Source organism: Muscardinus avellanarius, assembly GCF_963383645.1.
Source record: "Muscardinus avellanarius genome assembly, chromosome: 13".
In the NCBI taxonomy this organism is placed as follows: domain Eukaryota; kingdom Metazoa; phylum Chordata; class Mammalia; order Rodentia; family Gliridae; genus Muscardinus; species Muscardinus avellanarius.
Window position 1 is genome coordinate 38692070 of NC_137799.1, and position 26894 is coordinate 38718963.

The following is a 26894-nucleotide window of genomic DNA, read 5'->3' on the forward strand; positions in this document are numbered from 1 at the left end:
GGCCAGGTGACAGGATGACTGGGAGTCGCTCCTGTCCTCACATTCCCCAGGAGCCCTGCACGAGCATCAAAAAAGACCTCTTTCCCTCTTGCATGAAGGACAGGCTTGTGCCCAAGGACTTCGGCTGGACCTAGAGCTGACTACGTTAGACACCTTTTCTTTTTGCATTTAGGTCTCTAATCCACCCGGGATTGATTTTTGTGTCTGGTGTAAAGATCCAATTTCTTTTTTCCCCCCTGTTTCTGAATGGATAACCAGTTACCCCGCACTGTTTATTAAAGTCCATCCTTTCCCGCTGATTTGTACATCTCCACTCTCATATATCAAGGTTGCATATGTGCAGGGCTCAGTTTCTGGCCTTGATTCTGTTTCATTGGTCTATTTATCTGCCCCTGTGCCAATACCACACTGTCTTAATTACTGCAGCTTCATAGTGATTCCCAATGCAGGCAGGCCCAGCTCCTGGCCACCTTCTTCTCTCTTAGAAATTCCCAGGCCCATTTGGGCTTGGACTCTTCTCTGCATGTTTCAGAATCACCCTCTGCCGGGAGAAGATTGATGAGCCAGGGAGCTCTGGACCAGCTGTCCTCAGGGAGCATCATCTTGGGGCTCTGAGGCCTGCAGCACCTCCTCGACTCAACTTCCATCAACCCTGGTTGGCATCAAGGCTGCCCACAAAGTGCTTTCTGACTAATTTGCAAAGTGCCAGGAATGTGCTTGAGCCTGAGTCCCTTCTGCCGCCCATTTGCCCAGTGGCTCCTCTGCTTCCCTCCAGTGCTTTAGTCCTCATCATCCTACGCAGGGTGCCTGCAATCCTTCCAGCAAACGGCCTGCTTCCCTGTCCCAGCCTGCCAAGGACGTAACCCTGGACAGACAGGGACGTGTCCCGCACTGGTAATTCTGAGGTCCCAGGAAGCTCCCCACGCCAGAGCTTGGCATACACGGCCCAAATCTTTGGCTCCGATGTTTGCAAACGTTTTCTTTAACTTATAATAGGCGTGGGGCTTGGTGGGAGGAAGAGACCCGTGACCCACGTGTATAATTTAGTCTGTCCTCAAAGGGGAAGATCCACGGGCACATTTTCACTGCTTTCTCTGGAGACTGCCCTGACAGTGGCTGGATGGCAAGGGGATGACACGGTGCAAGCTCTGATTTCATGAATGGCTTCAAGAAAAGAGCATGGCTCGCAGGCCAGTGCACTTGGTTGGCAGGGGTCTGGTAAATCGGATGTATGTGCCCCAGTTTTCAGCATACAGGCATTTGTTTACTTGCTTCCAGAACTCACAAACACTTGCCAAACGGGACTCAGCCGACTCCATGCATCGGATGGTGAGAGTTTGCAGTGACTCATCACCTGGTCTGGGTTCTGCCCAGTCTACCATGGACAAAGCCCTCATCCCCTTGGGCCTCAGTTTGTGTCTAGACTGGATGACCTCTCAGATTCCTTTCAACCCTTGTCTCTGTGATTCTGTCCTGTGGTTTGAGAGCACAGAAACCAGAAAGGGCTCTATCCATCCTCTTGATTTCTGCCTCACTTGGTCATCCATATCCCCTCCCCGAATTGAGGAGGACGGTTGTCTGGCCGGCTGGGGCTGGGCTGGGGGAACCTGCAGGCCACAAGGGAGCCAGATTCAACCTCTCCTGATGCTGCGCTCATCCCTGCCTACTTCTTTGCCTGGGGAGCATGGTCAGTTCTGGACAATCGGCTTGTCCTGTCAAGCTGAATCTACCCTTCAACACGGGGGGCTTCAGGAGCCCTGTGGGCCTTGGCACAGGCATACCCTAGCTGGCTTGGCGGCTGAGCCCAGAGCGTGGTGCCGGCTCCTGACAGAGGTGCTTCCGTGGATGGGAACTGACATGCCTCTGCTTCCTCTTTCAGACCACTGAGTATTCAGCCATGGCCTCGCTGGCTGGAGGGCTGGACGACATGAAGGCCAACCTGACCAGCCCCACGCCCGCCGACCTCGGGAGCAGCGTGCCGGGCCCACAGTCCTACCCCATTGTGACAGGTGAGGGGTTGCGGGAGGGGAGAAGGAGTGAGAATGCTGCGTGCCTGGGGGAAGCATGTCTTCTTGGTGCTTTTGGACTCTTCTGCTTTAATGAGGTGGCGAGGTCCCGGAATAGGTCAGGGGGGGGACTGCGGGGCCGCAAGTTGTGGCTGAGATGAGACACGGCTGCTTATTTCAGCTGCTGCTAGATGCCGAATGGACTGCACACAGGGAAGCCTCTGTCAGAGGGCCCGAGGCCGGGGCCGAGTGGTCAGAGGCCTGGGATTTAGCCATCTCCCGAGTGAGGCAGCTGTGGTTGGTGCCAGCTTCCAAGGGGAAAGGGGGGAAGGGATCCTTGCAGGTATCATTTCAAAAATTTCCAGAGGCTGAGTCAAGGAGGACTGAGGCTTAGGCTGGGAGTGCTGGGTATGTGCCAAGCAGCTGCCTGCCTGGAAGGACTGGCCTCGGTGGTTCCTGGTCAGTGTGAAAATTAGGAGCATGGTCCTTTGTCTGAGGTGTAGCTCAGTGGTAGAGCGCTTGCCTAGCAGGTGCCAAATTGTGGATTCCATCCCCATACACACACACACACACACACACACACACACACACACACACCCCACATGGCCCTTGCCTCCCTGCTGGGTGGAACCTGCCACTTCTACCTGTGCAATCCCAGGTGATCTGCATGGTAGGGACCATGGGAGCGCCCAGTGCATAGCGCTGCTGTGAGAACCAACAGGTCCACGCATACGGGCTTAGACTTGCCACGCACACAGTAAGCACCCAGTAAATGTGGCTCTTGCGGTTCCTCTCGGAGCCCTTCCGTGTGGCTTGCCAGCTTGTTGTGGCACAGGCTTCTTTCTGGCTCTAGCAGCCCTGAGAAGACTTGGCTGCTTCCTCTGGGAGGAGTCCTGCCAGCCAGGCAGGTAGTGAGGGGCTGGTGCTGCATGTGGGCCAGAGCCTTGGGTTCCAGCCAGAGCTTGCGGGATGCCCCTGTAGGATGTGAGTGGGACACAGTGGACAGTGACAGAGAAAGGGCTTCTAGATGTGCAGGTGGGCTGTGCGTGTATTAGGGAAGCTGAGGGCCGGACCTGAGTTAAGACTTTAGGAGTAGGGACAGATGAGACAGGAGCTCAGCAGGTCCTTTATCTACAGGATCTTATCTACAGAAGCAGGTGGCCAGCTAGCCCCAAAGGATTATCTAACCCATGGATACCTGTAGTTGGGCCCATACAGGACTTGTAGAAATTTTCAGACAACACTTCAAAAGGTAAAAAATCTGAGTTTCTGGCTTTTCTTGAAAAAACAAACAAACAAACCAAACAAATAAACAGAAGAGCAGCTCCCCAGGGCTACATTCCCACTTGGCTATGGTAGGTTTGGGCTTAGAGTAGCAGCCTCTTAAGTCAGGACCTGCAGTCCCAGCCAGCAGCTCCCTCAGGTATCTTACAAGCCTCACCTGGGAAGGCGTGTGGGCTGAGCATCATGGTCGAGAAGGTTGGCTAAGGGCCACCAGGTGGCTTCACTGGAGTCTGCAGAGGATGCAGGAGGCCGGGAAGGGAGCCTGGGTGTGGATTGCATTTTCTTTTTTCTTTCTTTATTTATTTTTTTTGTATTGGGGGTTGAACCCAGGGGCATTCTACCTCTGAGCTATAGCCCTAGCCCCTTTTATTATTTTATTTTGAAACAGAGTTGTGCTAGATTGCCGAGGGTCTTGCTAAGTTGCTGAGATTGTGTTTGAACCTGTGATCCACAGCCTCCCAAGTACTGGGACTACAGGCATGTGCCACCATACCCAGCTTGTGGATTATGTTTTCAGGTAAACCCTTGGCTAAAGATCTGTTCATATTTTGATTTCTCCATTTTAAAGTTATTAATAGAGCAGGAAAAGAGTATAAATATCCCAGACCAAAGTTAGAATTATGCTTAATCTTGAAATATTAGGAAGAGTCTAATTATTAATATAATCATTAGCTTTTTATACTTTTTTTTTGGAAACAGGGTCTCTTAAGCCAGCGCGGCTGGATCATTAGCTTTTTATAAATAAGCAATAGTCATAACAGAAGAAACTAGCCATTAACAAAAAATATATAAAATGCCTAATTATGAGGTGAAGGGGAAATGAAAGGAACATTATCTATAATTAAATAATATGTCTTTGATATGTACATATTCTGAATGTCTGAACTGTGGGACAGCTGGGTGCAGTGGCATACTTCTGTAATCCCAGTACTTAGGAGTCTGAGACAGAAGGATTTTAAGTTTGAGACCAGCCTTAGATACTTAGTGAGACCCTCAGCAACTTAGTGAGACCCTGTTTCAAAATAAAATAAAAAGGGCTGGGGTGAAGCTCATAGGTAGAATACCCCTGGATTCATTCCCCAGTGCCCCCACACCCAGCACACACATACAAATTGTTAAAGTTCAAGGCATAATGCAGTGGTTCAGGGCTTTTCCCGTGCACAGAAGGACCAGGAATGCAGCCGCCCTGAACAGAGGCACGGAGGGTGTGGACCAGGGACTCACACCTGCTCATATTGCTCATGATTTTGCAAATAGGAGAGGAACTCTTGGCAAAGTTCCCAGTGAAACAAAGTATGAGGTTTGCTCGATTTACACGGTGGTTGCATTCCTAGAAAAATCAGAGTATAGGGAGACCGTGAAAATCCCAAGTTCACATTTATATGTAAATCAAGTTCAGTCCTAGATTCAGATCCTTGTAAAGGGTTTTTCACTTACCTGAATGCGTGGCAGGGTGTGAGAACAGTACGGAATGAAGGAAAGTTCTTTACTGTGTTCAGGACTGTTCCTGTGCAAACCAGTAATGCCCCTCATCACCTAAAAGCCCTCCAAAATATCCATCCCCTTCTAGGAAGCTGTTACTGCCCCATGGAGAACTGTGAGAGCGGCTTGAAGGAGACACCCCCAAGAACTTGGGGCTCTCTGTTGCTACAGGACATTCACTTAACTCTGCCTTTGCTGGTGGGTGTGCTGAGAAAGTTGTGATCTTTTGGGGGAAATCAGAGTCTCCCAGCCACCCCCATCTCTCTTTCCTCCCAGGAAGCCCCAGAGCACAGTAGGTTCTCTGCCTGGGGTGTGGGGAGGCAGGTGGTCCCCGCGCTGCTCCATCCCAGCCCTCACACTCCAGGCTGCCCAGGGAAGATGTGATTAGAGAACCAGCTGTATTAAGTATTAAGCATTAAGCTAGACCCTGCTCTACCCGCCCAGGCCATGGTTCAGAAACCGCTCAGCATTTGCACACTGGTGACAGGGCCAGCTGGTCCCTGCACTGTCAGCAGTTTAGGTTTGTTCTGATTGGGACTAATTACCTGCAGGTGTGTCCTTAGGCCAGCAGCCTGCTAATGGGGCAGCCATGGTGCCTACCCACCAAAGAGGAGAGCAGGCAGGGCACCGGGCTCCCTACTTCCGCCACCTCCCCACTGGCCAAGGAGCTGGCAGCCTTCCCTCAGCAGGGCCCACCTGACCTTTTGCCTGGGAGAACTAAGAAGCGGGCCCAGCCTATGTCCTCGTCGGCCTCTTCCTCTGGGGCCATATCTTTGCATCAGCAGGTGGGAATGGCAGGAGGGGGCTGAGAGAGGCCTCCTCTGGTGCGACAGGTTTGGGAGGCAGCGGCCTGGTAGGTGACTCCCTGCCACAGTTTGCCAGGCTTCCCTTGGGCACTACCCCTCTTAAGCAACAGAGACTATACGATGAGCCAGTGGGTAAATGCCCAAGGCAGACTTAGTGGCTGGTCAGTTCCCGACTCCACCAGCTCTGATGTGCTGCGTTCCTTGGCTCGGTGTTTGGCATCTCAGTTTCCCCAACTTGACAGTCCCCCAAAGCACGCCCTCGTATGCTGCTGCTGCTGCTGCTGCTGCTGCTGCTGCTGCTGCTGCTGCTGCTGCTGCTGCTGCTGCTGCTGAGGATTTAACCCAGGGGCATTCTACCTCCAAGCTACACCCCCCAGCCTGATTTTTTTTTTTTTATTCTTTATTTTGAAACAGGGTTTCACTGAGTTGCAAAGGGCCTAAGTAGCTGAGGCTGTCCATGAATTGGGATCCTCCTGCCTTAGCCTCCCCAGTACTGGGATTACAAGCATGCGCCACCATGCCCGGCTTCATATGCCTTTTAAATCTAAGGAATAACTGAGGGCCGGAGGAAAGAGCACTGGAATAGGAGTCAGAGAAAGAAGTTTAAGCCTAGACTTTGCCACCTACCTGGTCCTATTCTCGGGCAGTTGATTGTCCTCTCCGAGCCTCAGTTTTCCTACATATAGAATGGGGATGGCAATGTCTGCCCTTCCCAGGCTGATGTGAGGGGGAATGACTCAGTGGTAGCAGAGGGTATGAGAGCCATCAAGGGGGGCTGAATGTGTGTGGGCACCTGTTGGGGGAGACTGGAGGGACTTAGGATACATTTCACAACGGCATGTGCTCTGAAGAAAATGAGCAGGGAAAGAACAGAGAGAGGCTGGGTGTGGGTTGGTGGTGAGCAGGGTGTGGTGGGGATGAGGCCGCAACTTTCTAGGAAGATGAAGTTTGATCTGAGGTCTCAATGGTGAGAAGTGTTGGAGCTTCTTCTAAATGATGGGAGTGAATCCCAGCTCTTGGGAGGCTGAGACAGGAGGATCGCGCAGGTTCAAAGCCAGCCTCAGCTACTTAGTGAGGCTCTCAGCAACTTAGTGAGACCCTGTTCCCAAATAAAGTATAAAATAAGTCTGGGAGTATAGCCCAAAGGTAGAAAAGCCCCTGGGTTCCACCTCCAGTACTACCAAAATAAATAAACAAGTAAATATAAATGACGGGAGTGTTGGCACTTCCCGGTTTTGCTCAGAGCGAAGGTCCTGGCCACGCAGGGCCAGGGCGAGAAGGTCTTTCCTGCAGTCTTGGAGTCCCAGTGTACATCATCAGGAGCAATGACACTGCTGTGTGCCTTGGGACTTTCCAGAAACATTCAAAACCTGTTCCTCGTGTTGCCTTTAGCCTGTGAACTTACTGACTTTCAGCCCCTGGAGTGGTCTCCGGATCAGGGAGGTGGTTTGGGCTGCATGGGGATGGAAGCCCCTCTGGCTGAGCCACTTTGGGGCTTTCCTGAGGCTTCTGGCTCAGATGTGTCCCGCCACCCCCTTCATGCCACCTCTGCCAGGCGTCAAGGAACCCGGAGCGGCTCTTTATTCAATTTTCGGTCAGGAGCGCTTCCTTTGACCCACTTTTTTTTATGAGTCTTTTTGAGACTCATCAGACACAACTAAATACCTCTTCCGTCTGAGTGAAGTCATTATGAATAATGAAAGCAAGAATACGAGAAGTGCCTATGTATCCAGGCTGCCAAAAGGTGCTGCAGAAAATTACAATAAAAGCTATAATAGAGCCCAGTGCCAGGGGAGCCCAGCGATCAGCCACGGAGCAATCCAGGGAATGAGGGGAGTTAAAGTCACTTTGTACATCAGAAAGGGAGGATGATGTCAGTAGACACTGTTTGTTGGGCTTTCGCTCTGTGCCGGGCTGGGACTTCAACGGTGACCCTGGGGGACAGCCCTGCCTTCACTGGGCTTACTGTCGGGGACTGCAGACAGCTTACAAATGTGCAGCATCATTTCATGATGGCAGGTGCTCTGAAGAAAATACACAGGGAAAGAATAGAGAGGCCAGGGTGGGAATTGGTGGTGAGCAGGGTGTTAGGGGATGAAGCAGCGGCTTTCTAGAAAGATGAAGTTGGATCTGAGGTCTCAATGATGAGAAGCTTTGGGAAGATGTGGAGGAGGGGGATTCCCATAAAAAGATACAGCCTTTCAAGATGCCTTTCCAATGTCTAAATGAACGAATGAACAAATGAATGAGGTGCCCGGAGGGTGGGGCTGTTTCTCAGTTCTTTCTCTCCTGTCAGTTGGGCCCAGCCTGTAAATTAGCCCCTTGTGGGAGGTTCTCATAGTTAGTGGGCAGCCTGACTCTTCACCCAGTCCGGATTAGTTCCATATCAGGGCTTGGTCACTTCTGGTGATGGGGATTTCGCTACCTCAAGGGCAAAGAATTTTCAGACAGCACTTGGAACTGTTCTCAGTTGAACTTATTTCAACAGTCAGGCCAGAAGCTGAGGTTTCTGTGGTTTAGGCCGGCATTTATGCTGTTGGAGTCTAGACCCAGGTACTGCTCACAGGTCCCTCAGCCTGGCATGCGTGGACCAGCCCAAAGGTCGTTTGGTCTGCATAGCAGTTTTTAATCATTAAGATCAGAGAAGAACCCAAATGTCATCAGGAGGGGCCTTGTTAAATGAAGACTAGCTTATGTGTACAGTGGAATAGGGTGCAGCTCTAGAAAAGAACAGGGGAGCTCTGGTGTCCTGATGGGGAAGGCTCTTTGAGATACATTATTCATGAAAATATCAAGGTAAAAAATTGTGTATACAGCAGGCTACCTTTTGTGTAACACATGCATGCAGACAACACAAATGTGTAGTTGTATATGTGCAAATTAAAGAAATTGAAAAGATCTTTAGGAATTTACTAGTCATGTTTAGGCAGAATGTATAGGAAGAGTACTTTTTACTGAGATTTACTTTTTTTTTTTTTTTTTTTGCAGTACTGGGGATTGAACCCAGGGGCATTCTACCTCTGAGCTATACTACCAGCTCCATTTTAAACTTATTTTTTTATTTTTTATTATTTATTTTGTAATGTTTTTGTGATACTGGAGATGGAACCCAGGGGCATTCTACCTCCAAGCCCTATTTATTTTTTTAAATTTTGAAACAGGGTCTCACTGAGTTGCAAAGGGCTTCACTACATATTAGCTGAGGCTGTCTGTGAACTGTGATCCTCCTATCTCAGCCTCCCAAATGCTAAGATTACAAGTGTGTGCCACCACGCCTGGCTATTCTTTTTATTTTTGAAACAGGGTCTCACTAGTTGCAGAAGGCCTCACTAAATAGCTGAGGCTGGCCACGAACCTGCTATGTAATCCTCCTGTCTCAGCCTCCCAAGTACTGGGATTACAAGCATGTGCCACCACGCCAACTTGATATTTACATCTTTAATTGTGAACTTTTGTCAATATATCAACTAGGACAAAGCTAAATTTAAATGTGCCATAAACATCAGGGGATTTACGAAAAAGATGAAAAGGTCTAGCCTCTCTTGAAAAACGTGAAGGACTTGCACCCTTGGGTCTGCATGCCCATGTGGCCGCACTTGGGGGAGAGTAAGATGTGGCTGCCTCCTTCAGATGCCTTAGATAATACCTGGCCTTCCCTCTTGCTGACTGGCCTGCTAGCACCCTGGCCATTAGAGCTTTCAATGGCCTCATTGCTCTATCCCGCCTGTCTCCTCTTATTCTTGCTCTTGCCCAACAGACATGCCCCATGTCAAGCCAAGTAGGGCTGCCCACCTGCTCTCCAGCTGGCCTGGCCTGGCCTGGCCTCCATGGTGCGGCTGTCCTCAGGATCAGCTCGGTGTGCAGACTGTCAGCGGAGGGCCTGGAGCTCCACGCGCACAAGTCTAAGGAATGAGCCATGCGTAGCAGTCCCTCCCAATGCTGTGACATCAGCTCCCTTCAAAGTAAATATTTCAGGTCCTTTGTAACAGTGTGGTCTGCTTCAGGGCAGACAGAGCTGCACAATAGGCTGCTGTGAGAAAACTCGATGTCTGAGACTGGCACTCTCCCCTGAGATACAGAGCTATTTGCATTTTAGAACAATACAGGGTAAATTAAATTGGGGTCTAAAGTATTTGTTTTTTAGATTGCTAAATAGACTCATAGTGACAGATTCTTGGAGTCCTAGAAACTCGGATTTTAGAGCGTTAGTATTTGGAAGGACACGCAGGGGTTCAGAGATGCCAGAGGTCTGATCATTTTAAAGCCAAAATGAAACTCAACCATCTCTGTAATTAAAATGCACGTCAACAAAAATGATGATTTGCTTTCAGGTTAATGCAGTGTTCCCCAGAACTATTTGTTGAAGAAACGAATTAATACTTGTGTAAAGTATAGTGTCAATTAAGAAAAATAATTTCAGCAGAAAGTACTCTGCTTGTTTCTGACCTTGTATTTTGTAGGATAAAAAACAAACAAATCTGGACGGTCCTCCTGGTAATGCATGCATAGATTTTTACACTTGCGGGCAGCTCAGAAGCCAACCTTCCCATCAGCCTTCAGGCAGGTCTCTGGGCCGCTGAATGCCCAGCCCACCCCGCTGAGACCCATCTTCCGAAAATAGCGACTTCATTAGCTTGCTCTCCTGCCAGAGGTCTCCAGCGCCTTGTTATTGTGTGGAGGGAGAGAGGGGCTAAACGATAGCGCCCAGGCAATTGGCAGAGCTGATGCCATCATTCATTCATTCATTCATTCATTCATTTATTCATCCACTCATTCACTCAGCATCCACTGAGCATCCTCCATGTTAACCTAGATTTCCTCTTGGGGGTTGTAGAGTTCCTGCCCCCAAAACACTCTGTTGGGAGAGGCAAGATGGATACATGTACAAGGCAAACCCAAACAAAGCCAAAAACAAAACAGTAGAAACGCTGAGAAAGGCCAAGTGCTTTTAAGGTGTGAGGAGGGGACCATGGCTTCTCTTTGGCTGGGAGGTGTGGGGAGGGCTTGGGAAGGAGGCCATGGCTCTGCTGCTGCCCAGAAGGCAGTAGTGAGCTGTTGGCTCCTCTGCTCTGAAGTTTCTCTCATCACTCTTTTTTCTTAAAAATAATTTCCCTTTAATCAAAATATAATGCATGCGCATTACATGAGGAGCCACACTTCCCACACTTCTCCAGTGGTGGGAAGTGTGTCTATGGACCTGTGGCCACACCCCTCATTCCGTTCCTGACCTATTCCGCAGGGCACTGTCAGAGCTGATGGCTCAGTGTATGCCCCTCCAGAACCTTGTCTCTGTATAAGGTTCTCTGCATCAGACTATACACATCCAGCTTATTTCTTACAAATGGGTTCACACTCTGCACATTGCTTAGTTTTTTAAAAAATTACTTCATGTTTTGTGGGCGCTCCAATCTGTCAGAAAGGAACTTCTGACCTCTCCGATGCCAGGGATGGCTATTGTAAACTTTTCTCTAGCAACACATTAGACACAGCTCATATTCTGAGGGCTGCAGGGTGACTCTCAGTACTGGGTCCTCAGAGCTGCAGATAGAGGAGGGAGGCCCAAGAAGAGGGAGAAAGCAAGGAAACTTGTTATCCTATCGCAGCCCAGGGCTGCTGATTTCGGGTGGAGACTTGAAGCCTATCTGCTGCCTCCCCCATGCTCAGGGCTGTGGGTGGAGGAATGAGGAGCCATGAGAAGCCACAGGAGGCCAGCATTAGTTCAGCACAGAGGAGAAATTTTTTTTGCAGGTCTGGGGATGAAACCCAGGGGCATTCGACCCCTGAGCTACACCCCCAGCCCTATTTTTTTATTCTTTATTTTGAAAGAGGGTCTCACTAAGTTAGGAGGGTCTCACTAAGTTGTGGGGCAGGGGGGCTTACTAAGTAGCTGAGGCTGTCCATGAACTGCGATCCTCCAGTTTCTGCCTCCCAAATGCTGGGGTTACAAGCATGCGCCACCACGCCCGGCCAAAGGAGAGCTTCTTAACAGTCTGAGCTCTCTGAAGGCTGAATTGGTGGCCTCCGAAGATAATAACAGGACAGTCTATCTTCTAACTCAGCCGTGCTCTGTTCTGACTCCATGCCTGTCTTCTGCTGGTCTCTATGCTTAGACGGCGCCTTTGCCCAGAGGTGACCACATCTGCCATTACAGGAAGGGCATTGGACTGACTCAGAGTCAGGTTCGCAGCACCTCATCCCTGCTGTACTGTGGCTCTTGGGGGCTCTGATGATACTCTCCCAGCCTCAGTTTTCTCATCTGCCCAGTGAGAATTCTAATCCCGGCTCCTCCTCTTCTTGGACTGTGGGGAAGAATGCTTGAGGGAAGCATGTGACAGTGTCCCTCGGCCAGCATGAGCTGTCCCCTGACATGTGAGCTCGGGGAGCGCTCACCTCCTTGACTGTGCCAGGGGCTCCTGTGAATCCAGCGGATCCAGGTCTGTGCCTGTAAAGGCTCTCAGTTCCTGCTGAGGGTCTTAGAACCAGCAGGCCTGTTTTTGCCCTGTGCCTCTGGCAGTCCCCAGACGCTCCTCCTCCAGGACGCCCTCCCCTGTTACCCTAGTCGGATCCTCATCCAGGCCCCATCTGCCCGCCAGTATGCCTGCATTCCACGGTGCCTTGATTTATGATTCTTCATGTCCTGCCCAACTTTCTGTGGACACCATGAGCTTGTGTTTTCCCTGCCTCCTGCATCGCAGCCTAAGTGTGGGGCTTGGAATATAGCAAGAACTCAGGCAGTGCTGGCCGGATGAGCTGTTATGATTGGTTGTTACCGATCGCCCCGCACCCCACCCTTCTAGGTCACAGTCAAGGTTATTGACATGATTCACACACTCACAATCCTTTGGTGAGCAAAAAGGCACATTTGATTTCAAGATATTATCATAATTATTATTTCTCCCCAAATGCATTAGTTCCTACTATCTGCTGACTTTTCTTTCCCCAATATTCACAGCTCTGGGGAAAAAAAAACCTCCTCTAATTTATCTCTATTAGCCTTTATTTTCATTATCTGAGAAGCCATAGGACTTCTGCTCTCATCCTGAGATGGTCTGTACACGTTTGGTGAGGCTGCATTCGGCTGGCATCCTTGGGGACACCACCGCCCCTCCGACTCATCCAGAGATGAGCCTGCCAAAGGAGGGTTTGCCTTTCTAGACCCAGTAGTCCCTCTAGGGCCCCTCTGTTGCCCAGGTCTTTTGCCCACCTCAAGGACAGGCACTAAGCAGCCTAACCTAGGGGTTGGTATCTAGGGTGGGGTCCCCAGTGAGACCTCTCCCCGGCAAACTAGTCTTCATCTGAATAGCCAGAGGTAGAACCAGGCTGGGATCCGAAAAGCTGAAAGTCACCAGCAGGAGTGACAGCTAAGGCTTGTATCCAAGCGGATCTGTGTCCCACATAGCCCAAGCACTTTATGGTAGCTTACCCAGGAGGGAGCTGTCTGCATTTAACTGCTGCAATAACTGAGGCGCAGAGAAGACAGGAACTTGATGAAAGCCACACCGCTTCTTGAGCTGGTCCAGGGCTGTGCCCTTAAAAGGCTTTCAAGACAGCTGCTGAGGGACTTGGGAACCAACGTCCTTCAGCAGCATTCAGATGCAGGTAGGCAGGCTGCAGGCACTTGATCACCCGGCCACAGTGCTCTCCATAAGCCTGGCACACTGCTGGCCGGCAAGAGGGCCGACGTAAGCCAGGCGTGGTGATGTACGCTTGTAATCTCAGAACTTGGAAGGCTGAGACAGGAGAATTTCAGGTTCAAGGCTAGCCTCAACAACTCAGCAAGGTCCTCAGCCACTTAGTGAGACCCTGCTTCAAAAGAAAACAAAAGCAAAAAAGCTGAGAGTGTAGCTTGGAGGCAGAAAGCCCCTGGGTTCAACTCCTAGTACCACACACACACACACACACACACACACACACACACACACACACAGAAGGTTGATGAGGAAGGCTGAGTGAAGCAGGACCTGACCTGGGAAACAGAGCACACGGCTAGCAGGTGATATAGGACCACTCCAGGAGCTGGACCCAACCTGGCTGGTCTTAATCCTTGGCAATATCCAGCCAAAGGACACCACGGCAACACCCTCCAAAAGCCGGCACCCCATAAGTCCGCCTCTCAGCGGCACACAGCAGGCTTCCAGGAAGGTTTGCCCTGTGGGTGGACTGAGAGCAGCAGGAAGAAGACATCCCCTTTTTCTTGGGAAACTCTGACCCAGTCCACTGGGGCATGTTTCAACTAGAACCCCAGAACTCTGCAGTGCACCCCACCCCAGGGTGTTGTGGTCTAATATGGGGAGCCTGGCAAAGGCGAGTGGCTCCCCAAATACACCAAGGCTTTCTTCTGTTGTTCTCGGGGGGGGGGGGAAGCAAGAGAAAAATAATTGTCCTGTTTTTCTTCAATAGGCTCTTTTTTACTCCTTCCCCTGTTTGGGAGAGGGAGGCCCAGGCCCTGGGACATGGGTCCTGCCTCCCAAGCCTGCTTCTCTTCACCCCACGCCCAGAAGCTTCCTCGGCTCCCATCCCTTATTGATGCTGAGCAGTAGTGCAGGTGGTGAGAGGCAGGAACCTGTGGCTGGAGGGAAGGGGAGGAGGGAGAGCAGTGCTCACCTCAGCAAGCTGGGAGGGGCTGGGGTGGGAGCCAGGCTACATCTGCTAGAGCTGATCTCAGCTCAGCTTCCATCTTCTCTGGAAGACAGAGGTGGCTGGATTCAGGGGTGGAGGACAGAGGGCCCAAGGACGGGCCAGGGGTGAACGATGGTGCAGTGTGGACTCTGGGCAGGGCTCTCCACCAGCCAGATGCGCTGGCAGCATTACCGCATCCTTCTAACCACTAACATCAGCCTGGGAGAGTCGCCCATGAGAGTAAGGTTCAGAAAGTCAAAGGCAGTCTGTTTTCTCTTATATCTGGAAGCTAGAGAGAAAATAGGAAACAGAAGGGACTTTAAATAACACAGAGAGACCTGTAAAGAGGTTGAAGGGGGTTAGGGGAGAGAGTTGGGGAGGGGAAGAGGAGGATAGAGGAAGAAAACAGTCCAAGTAATACTGTAGCAATATATGAATCACCCATCTCACTAGCTCCTGTGGGAGGAAGGGGAGTGGGGATGGAGGTAAGCGCTCAGAGCTGCGTGCACGCGTGCCTGATCACATCCAACCTCACTATGATGTACAATTGCAATGCACTGATAAAATATTATTTAAAAAGAGAGATATAGGACCATCGCTGCCACAGATAATTCTCTGTGCCAGTGTGGAGCTTATGAAAACATGCCTGTGGGCGGGCATGGGAGCACATGCCTGTAATCTCCTTACTTGGGAGGCTGAGACAGGAGGATTGTAAGTTCAAGACCAGCCTCAGCAATTTAGGTTCTCTGCTATAATTTAGTGAAACCCTGCTTCAAAATAAAATAAGTTTGGGGGTGTAGCTCAGAGGTGGAATATCCCTGGGTTCAATTCCTAGTACCACAAGAAAAGGAAAGAAAACATATCTATGGTTTCATTAGTTTAAAATCTCTTCTGTGCTAATGTAGCTGATGGAGTAAGAAGCTCCCATGGTACCCCGCCTGGGGGGCAGTGTGGTTCCCCATCCCCCCAGCATTCCCTCCTCTGGTCCCCTAGCACCATTTTGGCAGCTCCTACCCCAGGCTCCCAGGGCCTGTGGGAGGACTGGGCCTTGGGCACCTGAGAGCAGCCCATCAACTGCCCAGCTTCCTGGTGGCCTGAGCACACCTCCGAAGGGGAGGAGGGGCCAGCTCTGCCACGGTACCCTCCAGATGAATCCCTTCTTTGACCTTTGTAATTATTCCTGCTCACCCTCCCTTCGCGTATCCCCCCCCCCCCTTTGAGGTGTTGGACTCCTGCACTCTCTCCAGTGTATTAAGGATGTGAGTGAAATTGATGGCTGGGATGTCTCAGGTCTTTATGATGATGAATGACTTTCACTGCCAAAGCTTTTATTGTCTGTGATTTGGGAAGAAGGGGGAACTGATATATCAAGGCTGCCTGTCACACCATTTAATACAGTTATAAATCCTGACGTCACTAACTGGTGGTCAGGTGCTGGAGAATTCCACCGGCCTCTGCTTTGCTGAGCCTTTATGGATTTTTTTTCCTCGCTTGCCTTTCTTGGCTTGACTGTCACAGTTTGTGTTTGGGGAGGGGGAGGGGACCGCTAGGTGGTGACTTTAAATATCCCATGGACTCCCCGGTCTAGGGAGGAAATGAGAGCTGGCCCCTCAGCAGACTGAGGTGAGCATGGAAAATGCTCAGTGAAAAAATCCTGTAAGTCTGCTAATACCTTCTTGGTTGTGCACTACCCTCTACAGTTTGCCGGGTATTAACATCTGTTACGTTTCAGATCCTCCTTCCATCCTGGGAGGGTAGCAAGAAGGGACTCGATCCTTGCATTGTAGAAGGGAAAACTGAGGCTGAGCACACAGGTGATGGAGAGGGAGCGCCCTGGTGGAGCGGCGGAGCTCCACCATCAAGATTGTGAGGTGAGCCAGGCTTGGTGGCGCACACTTGTAACCCAAGCATTTTGGAGGCTGAGACAAGAGGACTGCAGTTGGTGGACAGCCTCAGCTACTTAGTGAGTCCCTTTGCAACTCAGTGAGACCCTGTTTCAAAATAAAGAATGAAAAATAGGGCTGGGGGTATAGCTTGAAGGTAGAATGCCCCTGGGTTCCATCCCCAGTACTGGGGAAAAAAAAAAAAAAAAAGATTGTGAGGTGTTTGCCAGATAGGCTTGGGCTCCAGCCCTGACGGCACACTGTTTAGCGGCTTACTCTGGGAAGGCCACTTAAAGTTTCTAAGCCTCATTTTCTTTGCCCGGAAATGAGAATAACTCTACTCACAGGGTGGTTGTGAGGATTCGATAAGCTCACACACATTTCTTAGCAAGCTTCCCAGCCCAGCAAAAGCTCTCAGTAAACATGGTGTGTGTGTGTGTGTGTGTGTGTGTGTGTGTGTGTGTGTGTGTGTGTGTGTTACTGGGAATGGAACCCAGGGGCCTTCTACCTCTGGGCTACACTCCCAGACCTATTTTATATTTTTTATTTGGAAACAGGGTCTCTTAAGCCAGCAGAGGCTGGCTTTGAACCTGTGTGATCCTCCCGTCTCAGCCTCCCAAGCGCGGGGATTACAAGCGTGCACCACCACGCCCGGCTCAGGAAACATTTTTAAAAGATGGAATTGCGATGAGAGAGGGATGGGGCAGATGTCACAGGAGCGCCAGGAGGGCCACCTCCACCTTCCTGAGGTTGTGTGGTAGGTGGCCAGGGAAGGCTGTGTGCAGGAGGCGGCACTGGGATGGATGGGAATTAGCCAGGCTGGGGAAAGAGGCTGGGAGAGCTCGCAAGAGGGCAGAGGGATCCACGTGATACAGGTGAGGAAGTGCAGGGAGGGAGAGAGAAGCAGCTGGGGATGAGGGAGGGCGGCCTCTGGGGCTGCCAAGGACCTGAAGCCGGAACTTCCAGATGCCTGAAGCCTCCAAGGGCTTTAGGGAGGGAGACATCTGAAGGGAACCTCCTGGGGGTCTCTCAGAGGCTGGACATAAGAAAGAGGACACTCAGCAAGGAGCCCCAGCCCACTGGGCGGAGGCCAAGCGGGAGGAAAAGTGTTTGGGGATGGAATTGGCAGTCGCCCAACATGGGGAGCGGGGAGAGGATGTCAGGGGGGCTCCCTGGTTGGAGTTGGGAAACTGGGCAGATAAAGGCACCAGTGGCTGAGACAAATACCATAGAAGAAGAGCTGGTTGGATGCGTTGGCTTTCCAGTGTCCCGAGGCACCCAGGTGGAACTGTCCAGAGGGTAGCAGGGGAGGGGTTGGGGCTGGGGGCGTGGTTGTGTGTGTGTGTGTGTGTGTGTGTGTGTGTGTGTGTGCGCGCGTGCGCGCGCTCTAGGGATGGAACCCAGAGACTTTTATACCTCTGGGCTACACTCCCAGACCGATTTTCTATTTTATTTGGAAACAGGGTCTCACTAAGTTGCCGAGAGCCTCGCTAATTAGCTGAGGCTGGCTTCGAACCTATGTGATCCTCCTGTCTCAGCCTCTCAGGTACTGGAATTACAAGCGTGCGCCACCACGCCTGGCTGGGCGCGTGGATTTGGAAGTCATGGGCTTAGAAGTAAGGGAAGGAGCTGGGTCATTAAGTGAAGGTGTGTAGAGGAGGAAAGTTGAGAACAGAGACTTGGGAACGGGCTCCGAGAACAAGTGTGGCTAGAGAAGGAAGTGTGGGGAAGTTTGGAAGTGGCAACTTGTGAAGGACAAAGCAGGCTGGTTGATGCTCCTTTGGTCCTGGGGATGGGACCCTGAGCTACACCCCAGCTTTATCTTTTTTTTTTTTTTTTTTTTGGTGGTTCTGTGGTTCCTGGAAACCCTTCTACCTCCAGGCTACACTCCCAGACCTATTTTTATACTTTTTTATTTGGAATCAGGGTCTCCTAAGCTAGCGCGGCTGGCTTCAAACCTGCACAATCCTCCTGTCTCTGCCTCCCAAGCGCGGGGATTACAAGCATGCGCCACCACACCCAGCCTCTACATTATTATTATTATTATTATTATTATTATTATTATTATTATGGAAACAGGATCTCACTAAGTTGTGGAGGGCCTCACTAAATTGCTGAGGCTTATGGCCTTGAACCTGTGATCCTTCTGTCTCAGCCTTCCAAGTACTAGAATTACAGATGTGTGCCACCATGCCCAGCTGTTGGGTACTCATCATCTTGGAGGCTGGAGCAGTTTCAGGTCTTAGCTGTAAATGACAAAATCTTCTCTGGCTGGTTAAGCAGAGAATAGATTTTCTTTCTTTTCGTGTGTGTGTGTGTGTGTGTGTGTGTGTGTGTGTGTGTGTTACTGGGGATTGAATCCAGGGGCATTCTACCTCTGAGTTCTCCCCCCCCCCACTCTCTCTCCCTCTCTCTCTCTGGAAACAGGGAACAGGGTCTTACTAGGGTTACTGACAAATGCTTCAAACCTTCAATCCTTCTGTATCAGCTTCCCAAGTACTGGGATTACAGGCATGTGCCACCATGCCTGGCTAGAAAAGAGATTTTTATAAGAATGTTAGGACATCTCCAAGAGGACACAGAACAAGGCTCAGAGGTCTCACAGTTAGGAATCACCCCAAGTGGTACTGCAGGGCTATTTTATTTTTTCTGTACCAGGGATGGAACCCACAGGCATTCTACCTCCAAGCTACACCCCCAGCCCTATTTTTTATTCTTTATTTTTATAACCCTGAAACAGGGTCTCACTGAGTTGCAGAGGGCCTCACTAAGTAGCTGAGGCTGGATGCAAACCGCGATCCTCCTGTTTCAGCCTCCCAAATGCCAGTATTACAAGCGTGAGACACCATGCCGGGTTCTTGTTTTTATTTTTGAGTCAGAGTCTCACTGAGTTGGGAAAGGCCTCACTAAGTAGCTGAGGCTTTCTGTGAACCGTGATCCTCCAGTCTCTGCCTCCCGATTACTGGGATTACAAGCACGTGCCATCACGCCCAGCTAGGGCTACTTTTTCAGAGATGCCGTACATTTGCCTGTGGACACAGACCCTTAAGAACACATGACTGTCTCTGGGCTCTGGATGCCACCACTTGGATCTTTGCCTCAGCAGAAAGACCCCACATGGTGCTTGCTTCTTTGTGTCACCAGTTTCTGATTTAAAGAGTCTGTGCTGTGCCCTAGCTGCAAGGGAGGCTTGGTAATCTTATTTCTGGCTTCTCTGTTGAGAAGCCCGAACTCTTAGAGTAGAAAATTCTCCCAGCCAAAGAAGGGTGAATGATGATGCCAAGTGGCCAAAAATGTTTGAAGAATTAGAGAATGGGCAAAGAGATCCATGACAGTAGTTTTTGGGGACCACACACTGGCTTTTGCAGTTAGTGGGGCTTGTGCTTAGAGTCATTTATCTACTATAGACCACTCCTTCCCACAAAGCTTGAGGCAGCATTAAATTAAAGCCCAAGGGGGACATTTTCACGTTGGCCAGAAGCCACCCAAAGAAAAGAGGGAATGGTCACACAGAATTCTGGGTGGAGTTGTGACAGTTGAACCCTGAAGTTCAAGGAAAGCCCTAGTGGGGAGAGGCAACTACACTAGGAGCCTGTGGGGTTGGGGTTGTCTCTCAGGATCTGAGTGGGTTCTGGTGAGCTCCAGAACTGGGGGTTGTGCCAGGGAGATGGAAGAATCGAGGACCCAGGGGCCTGTCCCAACCCCGGGTGGGGGCCATGAGGGTATCTGGGGGACATTATTCTTTGACTAGAATTGGGTGGCTTTCTGTGCTTTGACTGGTAGCTTTTCTTCACTGGACATGGGAATGGAAAGTAACACCTGTTGGGCTTAAAGAAATAGCTTCCTGTATTCTGGGCACAAAATTTCCAGCACTTTACATAGGCTGAGCCTGGAGGCACGGCTTGGGAAACATTCTCTGAGCTGCTGGCATTTGGCCTCAGCTCTGCTGAGCATCCCGTAGGGGAACAGAGGTGGACAGGACATGGTCTCTGAGCTGGAAGGAGTCAGGCTGGGCTGGTGTCTCCACTGGATGGCTGTCCCAGACAGTCTGACAAGTACTAGGATGTACAATTGTGTTCAGGGACTTTGAGAGTACCAAGGAGGCAATGTGGGACTGTGAGTGGATAGGGCTGGGTTATGGGGGATTCTGTCACGGAGGGGGGGCGAGGGTGGAGAGGGCCAGGTGCCGGTTAGGGTGCTACAGCAGCACTTGCTAAGGCATGGAGCCAAGCCAATTTGGGGGAGAACGAGCCCTTTAGGGCCAGGTTGGGGTGGCACAAAAGCAGGCATAGCTCTGGGCAGAATGGTTAGAAAAAGGCAACGAGGGGGCTGGACTTGATCCAGAGGCAGCAGGGAGATGAGAACAGGTTCAGTTGGAGGAGGCTGGAGCCAGGAAGGGGCCAGTTCAGGGTGGATGGCAATGGGAAGGCACATTCTCACTTGGCGGCTGGAGGTGGTTGGGGACGGTTGCTCCCCAAGGTGTTGGTGGGAGAGGTGGGCAGGTGGGTGCTGGGGTGCTGGGCAGGGCCTTCCGGGCTGCCGAGGCCTGCTGGGTGCCCTCATTATGCCTCTCACATGGTAGGGAGAGACGCGGCAGCAATGGAGTCGCCGGTGCCTCCTGCTGGTGTGCGGAGCGCCGGGCAAACCACGTGAGATCCCATCCGCACATAATGTGCATCCGAGGACAAAATTAGATTGAGGAGTAAATGGAGCCGAAAATTTCCAAAGCGTTTCCCGTCAAGAAGCTGCTCGATTGCATGTTTTAATTCTCGGAGCCCTTCTGCCCAGCGAGGTTCATTTTGGTGGAGATGGCAGGCGCAGAAGGGGCTTGGAATGGGAGGGGACTGCTAGGACCCGGGCAGAGACCAGAGGGGAACGGAGGCCTCTCACTCCCATAACCCCCCCCCCCCAATCCTCTTCTCCTGGATGAACTGGCCCAGGCCTGAAAGAACCCTGAGATGAGTGTGCTACTCGCCCTGTTTTGGAGACAAGGAAACTGGGAGATGGAAATCAAGCAACCTGCCTAAGGTCTCAGAGATAGAACGCAGGTGGTTGGGATGGCTGGCGCTGGCCTGTTGAGCTTTACAACTCAAGCCAATGCCACGCAGGTTGCATGTTTGAATGTTTTTGTTTATTCACCAAGGCTCTTTCCCTTTCTCTCTCCTTCCTCGATTTTGAAAGCCCAGGAAGCCTGGGGATGAGCAGGGTTTCATTCCCACTGTGCAGATGTGACTAGCCAAGCTCAGCGAGTTGCGTCCTTTGCTGGTAGCATAGAGGGGAAGGTTGGTGGGAAATTCTGTGACATCTGGGTTCTGTGTGTGTCCCCCTACCCTACCCTGCCCAGAGACCCTGCAGACTCAGGCCGCACCTGTGGGGCTCAAGAAGATGCGGGCAGTCCTAGATCCACTCACCAAAGCAAGGGTTCAGGTTCACTTCATCAGAGACATCAGTGCCCCACACGTCTGGAAGAAACAAATCGGTCGGTTTCTTGAGCCTGAGGGGTGTTCTGCGTATGTGTGGGAAAAGGAAGAAAAAGAATAGAGAAAGCAAGGAAAGAAAATTTGGTCCAGGGCACATGGTGCTTCTAGGTCACAGGCCTGCTGTGCGTCTGTGCATGGCTCTCTGGGCAAGGCCCTGCCTCTGCTGGGCTTCACTACCTACAAATAGATTATTGGTCCTTTTCAACAATTGTTATGGTCTTGATTGTGTGTGTGTTAGTTTGTTTGCTTGTTTTGCCATGATGAAGACTTTGGTTCAAATAGAACCATCTGGAAAACTATAAACCCAGTTAGAAGTGAGGTTGAGAGTGGGAGTCCCTGTGGGTTCTGGTGTCCCGGGGTGAGGGGTAAAGGCAGCTCACAGGACATGTCCCAGCTCAGCCCAGCCCTCAGTCCCTGCAGCCTTCACACCTTATGCTGCTGCCACCATCCCTCCTTGGACCACCTCTGCCAGAACCCAGCTCTCTAGGCTCCTCCCCTAACCCCCGAGAGTGACAGGAGGTAGGCGGGTCAGACAGCCGCCCTGCGAAACACCCTGTCCCTACTCCACCTGAGCCCCTCTGGCTCCTCCTGAAGGAACCCTTCCCATCAAGGCCCAGTCTCCGGGGCTCCTCCTTCAGGAAAGATGCCGTCCAACTACAGAGATTGGAGCTCAGGTCTGCTCTCCGCTACACATGGGACCTTGGGCAGACCCTTTGCTTCTTTGAGCCTCTGTTCCCCTGAGATGATGAATAACCAGCAGCTTGAACCCAGGCCCAGCCGACTCATGTGCTCATCCCCAGGCAATGCTCCCAATTCATTGGGGCCCCCACCCCGGCTTTACACGGAGCACTCTGGCCGCTGTGATCCCAGCTGGGGCTCCGGGTGGCTCCGGAGAGGACCAGGGCAAGATGGATCAGCTGGGTTTACAAGATAGTTCGAGACCCAGAACCAGCAGCGGCTTACAAGCGAGAGCTTGAGCTCTTTCGGGGCTCTCAGAAGCAGCCAGGCATTGTGTGAGCTGGCAGAGCCCTGGTGCCTGGCCTGGCTTCTCTGCTCAGGCGGCCCGCAGCGCCCACCCAGCAGTGCAGTTTAATGCCTGTTTTCTGCAGCACATTAATTTGCTCTGCACCCCAGGAGGTGCCTCTGTGGGGCGGGCTTGGTGTTCCCTGGCCAGCAGCACACCTGCCCAGACCTCTGCTCTCCTGGGGACCTCTTCAGCAGTTGGTTACCAATACCGGCCTGACCAGTTGGTTTGGGGCAACAATCAAGGGCAGGAGGGTATGTTGTAAAATATCAATGCCGTCTGGCTAGGCTTTCTCTGTTCCAGTGCTGGCTCTGTGACATCTACATCTGGCCCACTGGACCAGAAGCAACCCATTATGGTGCTAATTTAGGACTGATGGGCCCGAGTCCCTTTACCAGAGATCAGAAGCCTATCTGAGGCATAGACATTTACCTATTGACTTTTTCTTAAAATGAATGAGCTGTCAATCCTCACGTCTCTGTAGTGTGGTTTGAGCTTGCAGGTGAGATGTTCAGAGAAGGGAGGGGACGTGTCGGAGACACAGTAAGGAAGCAGAGACTTTCTGAGTCCCAGCCCAGAGCTGGCTGCGACTCAGTGGGCTTTGTACTTGATCCATAGCTTGGAAGATCCAGCAGGCCCCTCCCACCACACCTGCCCTGTGCCAGATTCCAGCCCCAGGAAAGGCCTTGGTCAGCAGGAACTGGCAGTTAAGAGCACAGGTGGCTGGGTCTCTGATCCTGTCTCCCCCAATCCCCATTCAGCCCATTTTCTGCCTGTGCAGGCTTGGTAAGTTCTAAACCTCTGTCAGCCTCAGTTGCTTCTTTTGTACGTGGGAGGTTAAACACGGGGTAACTGACATTTGGGAGCGTTGCACGGGCCAGGCACCTCTCAGAGTGCTTTCCATGCACCGAGTCTTGAATTCTTTTAAACAGTCTAAGGAGGTGGCACAATTAGCCCCATTTTATAGATGGAACTGAGGCTTGTCTAAGGGTACAAAACAACTAATGATTTTAATTTGGGTAGTCTGCTGCCAGAGCTTGTCCTCCTAACCACTAGGCTCAGCCTGCCAATAACAGAGACCCTAGTAATTTCTACTCCCTAGGGCTATTTTGATGACTACTTGGGACAGAGCACTAAAGCGCTTAAAGAAAACCTGGCAAACAGAAGGAGCCAGGTTGTGTCTCCCCTGGTCCCGAGATGCCGGGGCACATGCCAGGGTGGGGAGACCAGCTCCCAAAGCTTTCCACGTTGGACAAAGCGTCACTTCCTTCTGCACTGGCCAGTGTCCACTTCTCCACCTGCACATGATTCATGCAGGCCTGGGCTGGCTGCATGCCGGCCGGGGAGAGGACAGTGGACCTTGAGCTTTATCTGTGTAGCTTGGCCGAGGCGCTCCTGGCATCCTGACGCCATCCTGGAATGCAGCCCCTTCCCTGTCAGCTGTGGCTCAAGAGCAGGCGGCAGGGAGGAGCCCCACTCCATGCTTCTTGGTTCATTATTCTTTCCCCTTCTAGACAGAGAGTGAGCCCCTTGGGGTACAGACTGTGTCTGGTTCTGCATAAAAAGTTAATTTTAAATCACACGTTAATTTTGAATGGAAGATAATACATGAATGTGGTTAAATATTCAAACTGTACAAAAATATGAAAAGAAATCTAAGTCTCCTTCCCCAACCTCTGCCCTCCTATCCATAGCCCTTCTCCCTAAACCTAACTGTGTTTTGTTTATACATTCAGTAACATTATTTATGTATTAGCATGTAGATTTCGTACATTTTTACTAGCACGAATAGACCCATATTGTACACAATGTTATTCTATACTTTGCTTTATTCATTTAATAACTTACATTGGGGATATTTCCACAGTCTCCACACTCAAATATAAACCCTTCAGAACTGTGTAATATTCCATCATGGGTAGTATAATTTATTCTAGCCGTTATCACAGTTGGGTAGCTCAAATATAACTGCCATCAGTGCAAATCTTGAACTTTTCTTCTGTGTATTTGCACTGATAAAATACTTGAGGTAGAATTGCTGGTCAAAGGGGGAAGTCTTTGTTGTATATTGTGATTGACTTTTTGAAAGAGAATGTGTGGAGGGGGAAATTTAGGCTTTGAAATCAGAACCTCACTTGGCATCTAGATCTACCTCCTGCTAGCTGGTGCCTTATCTGCAAACTGGATATAAATCTGTATAATCTCCTACTCTGGGAGACACAAATGAGAGGTACTTACTTAAATGAGATATACATGGAATGTGTTTAGAATAGTGCTTGGCACATGGTAGCAGCCATATAAATGATAGTTGTTATTGTTGTGGTCATTATTTTTATTATTACTGTTGTTTTCATCTCCGGGTCCTCTGGAGCACTCAGGATGGTGCTTAGAACCTAGTAGGTGTCAGACCATATATGAATGAATGAATGAAGACGTAAGCCAGCCACAGTTGCCCTGGGGATCCTCCTCCTGTAAATTCTGCCTTCCTGCTCATTGGACGAGTGCCTCTCCTGGCAGGGGCTCGGAGCCCTGGGCCTGGTGGAGCTGCCTGGCAGCCCTTCTAATTAGAACCTGCATTGTCACTAACAGTTGCTAGTTCGAGGAAGATTGTGCCACAGATGTACACAGAAATATTGTCTACTCTGAAATGCCAGGCAGGTAAAATTCAAACATGCTCTTAGAGCTGGAACACGGGACCGGAGCCTGATCACTCCCTGTGAGTCCAGGGAAGTAGACTGGCTCTGTTGGAATGAAGAAATGGGGAGCATCGACAATGTCAAAGTAAAGGCCCTGATTACCTACCGGGTTCTCGGATTTGTCTTCCTGGCTCTGCAAATCCAGATTAGATCTTTGGCCAGGACAATTAGAAGGAGGCCAGTCAGAATTAGTTAAACATGAGGGATAAGTAATTTGGGGAAACGAAATTCAGGGTTATTGTTTCTAAGTAAATAACACCACCTACACTGATGGCTAATAGGCCTGTCATTAGGAGCCTGCCAGATCTGCTAAAATGATGGGATGCAGTTCATCCGCTATTAGTGCGGCCCTCGTCTGCAGCCTGAGGTGGGCCAGTGGAGCGCCGCCGCCTTTCCTCTAGCGATGTGAGCACCCTTTACCAGCAGCAGGTCTGAACCGATGGGGACTTCAGGGCTCCCCTGTTCAAACTATTACCTATCTCAAGCACCATCTGGGACAGGGAGCCTAGTGGTGTACATGGCCAGGTTTGTGTAGCAGGCCTGGGGCTGTTTCTTCCCCTCTCCTCCAAGGTGGTCATTGGCCACTGCCATCTGCTTTAGTGTTTGTTGAAAATCTTCAGCTCAGGTTACTGTCTTGACCAAAGTTCCTACAACGGGTATCAAAATATACTTTCAAAACAGTTAAAAATAGCCAGACGCAGTGGTGCACACCTGTAATCCTGGGAGACAGAGACAGGAAAATTTCAGGTTTAAGGCTAGCCTCAGATACTAAGGCCTCATTTAAAAAATAGAGCCAGGCGTGGTGGTGTACGCTTGTAATTCCTGCACTTGGGAGGCGGAGACAGGAGGATCGCACAGGTTTGAAGCCAGCCACGCTGACTTAAGAGACCCTGTTTCCAAAAACAAACAAACAAACAAAAGTATAAAATAGGTCTGGGAGTGTAGCCCAGAGGTAGTAGGGTTTCCAGGAACCCCAGCACCACCACCACCACCAAAAAAAAAAAGATAAATAAAATAGGGCTGGGCTGGGAGTGTAGCTCAGTAGAATGTCCTGGGTTCAATCCTTAGTACCCCCCTTCCACACACACACAACTAAAAATATGTGTATTAGATTTTCATTCCTGTAACAAGATACATGAAATAATTGACTTAGAGAAACAGTTTGTTTAGTTCCCAGCTCTTGAGGTACCAGTCCAAGATTGGATAGGTCCATTGCTTCAGCATGCTGGATGCTAACCTCATGAGCCAGGAAACAAAAGGAGAAGGAGAAGGAGAAGGAGGAGGAGAAGGAGAAGAAGGAGAAGAAGGAGAAGAAGGAGAAGGAGAAGAAGGAGAAGGAGAAGAAGGAGAAGGAGAAGAAGGAGGAGAATGAGAAGGAGAAGGAGAAGAAGGAGAAGGAGGAGAAGGAGAAGAAGGAGGAGAAGAAAAAGAAGGAGAAGGAGAAGAAGGAGGAGGAGAAGGAGAAGAAGGAGAAGGAGAAGGAGGAGAAGGAGAAGAAGGAGAAGGAGAAGAAGGAGAAGGAGAAGGAGAAGAGGGTGGCCACAGTCCTCTTCAAAGGCACACCCCAGCCGGGCGTGGTGGCGCATGCTTGTAATCCCCGTGCTTGGGAGGCGG

The 26894-nt window shown here is 50.7% G+C and overlaps 1 protein-coding gene across 8 annotated transcripts in view; it reads left to right on the plus strand.

The window, feature by feature from the left end:
• The window catches only part of PAX5 (paired box 5), a gene marked incomplete at both ends in the record, with an annotated part of 185969 nt that overhangs the window by 108585 nt on the left and 50490 nt on the right, over positions 1-26894 (plus strand). For all 8 annotated transcript variants that reach the window (XM_080709605.1, XM_080709607.1, XM_080709608.1 and 5 more), the window contains one exon: positions 1880-2009. In XM_080709605.1, coding sequence (XP_080565731.1) covers positions 1880-2009 — 130 coding nt within the window. The remainder of the gene's footprint in view (positions 1-1879; positions 2010-26894) is intronic.